The sequence below is a fragment of the Tarenaya hassleriana genome, unplaced genomic scaffold (assembly GCF_000463585.1).
Source record: "Tarenaya hassleriana unplaced genomic scaffold, ASM46358v1 Cleome40, whole genome shotgun sequence".
Taxonomy (NCBI): Eukaryota; Viridiplantae; Streptophyta; class Magnoliopsida; order Brassicales; family Cleomaceae; genus Tarenaya; species Tarenaya hassleriana.
In genome coordinates, this window is record NW_010966882.1 from 249,415 (window position 1) to 254,351 (window position 4,937).

General features: G+C 33.9%; 1 protein-coding gene across 1 annotated transcript; it reads right to left on the reverse strand.

Moving 5' to 3' along the window:
- Window positions 1-413: 413 nt before the first annotated feature.
- On the reverse strand, window positions 414-2,923 carry LOC104824652 (uncharacterized protein PB18E9.04c-like). The gene is made up of 4 exons (XM_010556764.1): window positions 2,647-2,923; window positions 1,764-2,541; window positions 1,537-1,652; window positions 414-1,418 (listed from the first exon to the last, which is right to left on the reverse strand). Exons 1-2 carry the CDS (start codon window positions 2,841-2,843, stop codon window positions 2,130-2,132), a joined length of 609 nt encoding a protein of 202 aa, XP_010555066.1. The 5' UTR covers window positions 2,844-2,923; the 3' UTR covers window positions 414-1,418; window positions 1,537-1,652; window positions 1,764-2,129.
- Between the last annotated feature and the right edge of the window lie 2,014 nt (window positions 2,924-4,937).

Below are 4,937 nucleotides of genomic sequence, written 5' to 3' on the forward strand. Positions count from 1 at the left end.
GTAGGTGTGGATACGGATCGGATATCCGATATTTTTTAGATATCCGTATCCGTATCCAATCCGTACGAATATGCAATTTTATTATTTGTATCCGATCCGCATATTTCGGATATCTATAACTTCGGATATCCGAAAAAATGTCGGATATTTACAAATATTTGTATCCGATTAAAATAGGTTAAACATGAAAAATAAAAACTTTAAAAAACTCATATACAATAAATGTATAATTCTTCAAATACAAATAAAATTCAAAATTTAAAGATCATAATAAAACTTTGTAAATCAGTTCAAATGCAAATAAAATAGATTACATATTTGTATGAATATTTCGTAAAACCTTTCCATAAGACTTCTTTACCGGAAAAAAACCACAAAAAATTTCAATAAATACGAAGTAGAAATTAACGAAATAAGAAATAAAATATTATGCTATAGAAAGTGTTTCGAAACTTATACAGACTTTTACAACACAAATAAATAAAACTGCAAAACAGAAATTGTGCTAGTCTTCGGTCGAATCTGTTGGAAGACAAGATTAATCCCAACAAAAACAAATAAGCTCTAGTCCTAATGCAAAATTCACCCATCAATAATCAAAATAAAATAACAAAAGAGAAACAAAACGAAAAAATGGTGAAAAAAAATGATGAGGAACAACAACGAAAGAGGAGAAGAAGTGAGGAAGAGAGATGAAGTGAAGAGGTGGAGTGATTTGAGTTTTTGATGAACGGGTGAAAATGAGAAAACCCTAGTATATTTTTTACGTTTTTCAAAATGACCCCATAAGTATAAATTAATTATAAAATTATTCTATATTTAATCAAATTATTAAAAAATATAGATCGGATCGGATAAGTCGGATAATTCGTTCATGATATCCGTATCCGTCAAATATTTTAAAATGAATATCCGTATTCGATCCGTGAATTCCAGATATCCGAATTTTCTATTTGATTCGGATATTATGTCCACCCCTAGTTACGCGTATGCCATTCTGTAGCTCTCTCTATGTATTTGAGAGAACCAAATTTTTAGTATTTTCTCGATTTAATTAACCCATAAAATATTCCCGTAGGGTTGTTCGCTAGCTTTCATCCATTCAAAACCCCAGCTGTCCTTTTTCTCAAACCCCCACAACACTGCTTTTTCCTATTCCCGAAACGTCACATTTTGTCCTGTTTTTCCCCATTGTCTCTTCTCTTAGAATCTTTTCAGAAATTCTGGGTTTTAATTTGGAGTCCAGATTATCAATTTTCAATCCATGAAACTGTCCATCTCTTAATGTCTGTCAGTGTCCAGGTTGGTTGTTTCATTCGTCAGATCTCCCATAAGCCTTTGGATAAAATTTTCTAAAGGTTTCGCTGATTTTCCAAAGATTACGCAGCGTAGTTCCAACAGATCCACCGTACGAACACCTGCAAAGAGGATGAAAAACAAAACTAACAAAACAGAGATGACAGAAAGTGTTTCCACTTTCCAGGGATATAAAGAATATACATAAATAATACAATAGTAAAAAAGGAAAAAGCATACCTCGCACAACGGGCGCAAACCTGGAGATAACAGAAGTCTTAACGGACGAAACGGCGACTGTAACGACACACGGGACGGGGGACGGCGAGAGTTAACACACGACGGGGAAACCAAAGCTGCAAACACAAGGAACGGTTTCAACGTCAACCATATACGCACAAACTCCTTGATGACAGATCTAAGTTCAAATAAGTCTCAGTCCAATAGTTCTTCGTAGTTAATTTTACCAGTTTATGAAGCGTTCTGATTGATTTTAAGTCATTTTAGGGAGTGCGAATTTTTGGGCTTCAATACCAATATGAGTGTATGTACAATGCATCTCACATCTCCACCCAAGAAAAATAAACTCAACTGTCCCTTATCATCCCCGTTTACAAAACTCGGTCCGGGTTAACTCAGCCGCAGATCTCGCCGGTCTTGACTCGGAAACCCCTTGACTCGACTCGCTCTGGCAGATCCGAGTCTTCGCTCGCTTCAGAACCAGACATCTTCGCAGGATCCATCGCCCTTGGACCTTTAGTATACCAGAAAAGTTTCCCTGTGGCCGGTTCAAAAAGAGGAACAAACCTGATTGATCGGATCTATAAAACCGATCACTGATCGTCGGCTTGCGACATGACTGAGAGCTTGCTAGGACGAGGCTGAAATGCAGCTCGTCTTCTCAGATGGTGCGACGACGGACGGATAAGTGCCGTCAAAGCTCTCCTCACCCACTCTCCTTCAACTCCGCCGATTCTCACCAGAGAATTCGTCATCGCCGATCGACGCATGTTCAACCGGTTCGACGGATACGACGCCGCACCTTGACCGTGAGGATTCGCCACGTTCTTGTGGAGACTGCATCGGAACGATCCCGGATGCGTCGTCGGCGAGCACATACACCTTTTCCTCTGCTCCGAAATCTGGTGTCTGCTAGGCTTTGAAACTGCGATAGACCTGTTCGGAGATATGGATCTGGAATCGATGGAAAACCGAAAAGACTGCGTCGGCGGAGCCGTCGTGTATATAATATAGAATTATAAAAAAAATGAAAAACTTATTTAATATTAAATAATTTAAGATATAATATTTTAATAACATAATGTATATTAAATTATAATATCATTAGTATTAAAGTCGTGCTGATCATGGCTGCTGAAGAAGGCCGCCGACGGAGATGAGAAACTGGAGCTGGTGGAAGAAGCGAAAGCTGACGACGACGAAGACGCCACGGAGTTCACGTACGAATTGCAGAAACGGCCTGACGGCGACAGAGAGCGTAGCACCGGCCCGCTCGATCTGGTTCTGGAAGATGATGTGATCACCATTTTTCCACTATGAAATTCAAACTGAGAGAGAGAGAGAGCTTACAGGAATTTTTTTTCCTTTCTAAGAAGGTCCCGGAGAGTGGTTGGACCGGCAAACCTAGCGAATATCAAACGCCGAATTTATAGCAAACGACCGCAATGCCACGGATGTAACTATGGTTAGTTAACTTAACCATGGTTAAGAAAGTCTGGGTTTGGATTTCTTTCTGTCATGGTGTTGCCGTTTTGAGAAGAATCGGATTCTGATCCAACGGCTGAGATGGGATTCAGATGATGTGCTTCTCTCTGGGCAGTTGGAAATGCTGCCACGTAACATGATTCGAGAAACGGTCAGGTCGACGTTACGAAATATCCCTGAATATTCGTAGTAATTACGAGATGCCATTGCCCATTGTTGACTTTTGGAATTTGTGGATTTCATTGACCCCGAATGGGACGCCTCTACATGAGGTAGAGGGTCTTACATTATTTCAGAAAAAATGCGCCGCATTACTCTTTTTTCCATTATTGATTCACACGGCGCCTACTACTACTAATAATAATAATAATAATAATAATAATAATAATAATAATAATAATAATAATAATAATAATAATAATAATAATAATAATAATATTTCACAACTTAAAAATAATAATAATAATAATAATAATAATATTTCACAACTTAAATTTTACGAATTTATATTAATCTCTCACAGTTCTCATTTATTTTTCTTGCCTGATTGATATGTTTACATTTTTTTAACTATTTATTTTATAAATATTTTTTATTTTCTGTAACTGCGTAGGTATTCGTATCTAAATTAATAAAATCTTAATTTTTCAATTTGAAAAAACTAACATTCTGAATTTAACAGCTCCTTTTAAATTAATTCTATTTTTCTAAAAAAAACTCATTTTTCAATAGCTAAAAAATATACATATATAAAACACTTTTCTATTTCATTTTTCTCAAACATTAAAAATAAATAAAATATAATAATATATTGGTCAATTTTTTTCGCTTTTGTGTATAATTTATTATTCAGTGTTTTAGACATTTATTAATTTTTCAAGAAATTCAATTTTCTGTAAAGGATTGAAGAAAATGTGAATAATACATATATATATATATATATATATAATATAAAGATTGAAATAAAAGTCATTCATCAAAGTAGGCTATTAACTAGGAAAAGTGGCGTTTTAGAATATAAATGCATTCAAACATATGAGTTGGTCATCGAAATGAAGCCGCAGACTTTCTCCTCTTTGACAAACACTACCATATGTATATTTGTATATTTAATTGTCTACGTCAAATAATTCACACATACATAGGCACGGATTTTGCATGATATATTACCAAGTACGGGAACTTTTTAAATCTATAATTTATGAATTTCGATTTTTTTTATATTATTTCAATTGTATTAGGTTTAAATTAGTTTTAACTTTTAAGTTGGATTTTTATTGCAAAAAATATTTATTTAAAAAACTTCTATTTTTTTTAGATTTTTGGTTACGCTTATAGTAATTTGATATTTAAATTCAATAATATTGCTTAAAAATAAAATAGAATCAATTTTTATATTAAATTTGGTTTAGATAAATTGTTGAATATTTGGTTAGATTATTTGATTTTGCCTCGGAATGTATAGGACAACTAAAATTATATTCGAGAGGTATAGAGTTTTTAGTGGCAATTGAACTCTGTATAAGAACAGGAGTCTGAAATCATCATCCATCCAAGTTTTGGGTTTGTTGGTATGTGCAAAGGTGGGCACGGATCGGATATTCGAGATTTTTGAGATATCCATATCCGTATCCGATCCGTACAAATATTCGATTTTGGTATTCGTATCCGATCCGTAATTTTCGGATATCCACAACTTCAGATATTCGTCAAAATCACGGATATTTGCAGATATCCGTATCCGACCTAAAATATTATAAAACTTTAAATTTAAATTAAATAAAAAATTCAAATATAAATAAAATATATAATCTATTTAAGATAAATAATATTCACAAATTTAAAATTTATAATTTAAACATTCCAAATCAACTCAAATACAAATACAATTATAATCTATCACATACAAATATATT

Excerpts from the sequence above, each read along its gene's own strand:
- LOC104824652 (XM_010556764.1), bottom strand. The coding sequence starts at position 2,843 with ATGGTGATCACATCATCTTCCAGAACCAGATCGAGCGGGCCGGTGCTA. Across the intron at positions 2,542-2,646 it reads CATGATCAGCACGACTTTAA|ATACACGACGGCTCCGCCGA; the intron begins TACTAATGATAT and ends ATTCTATATTAT.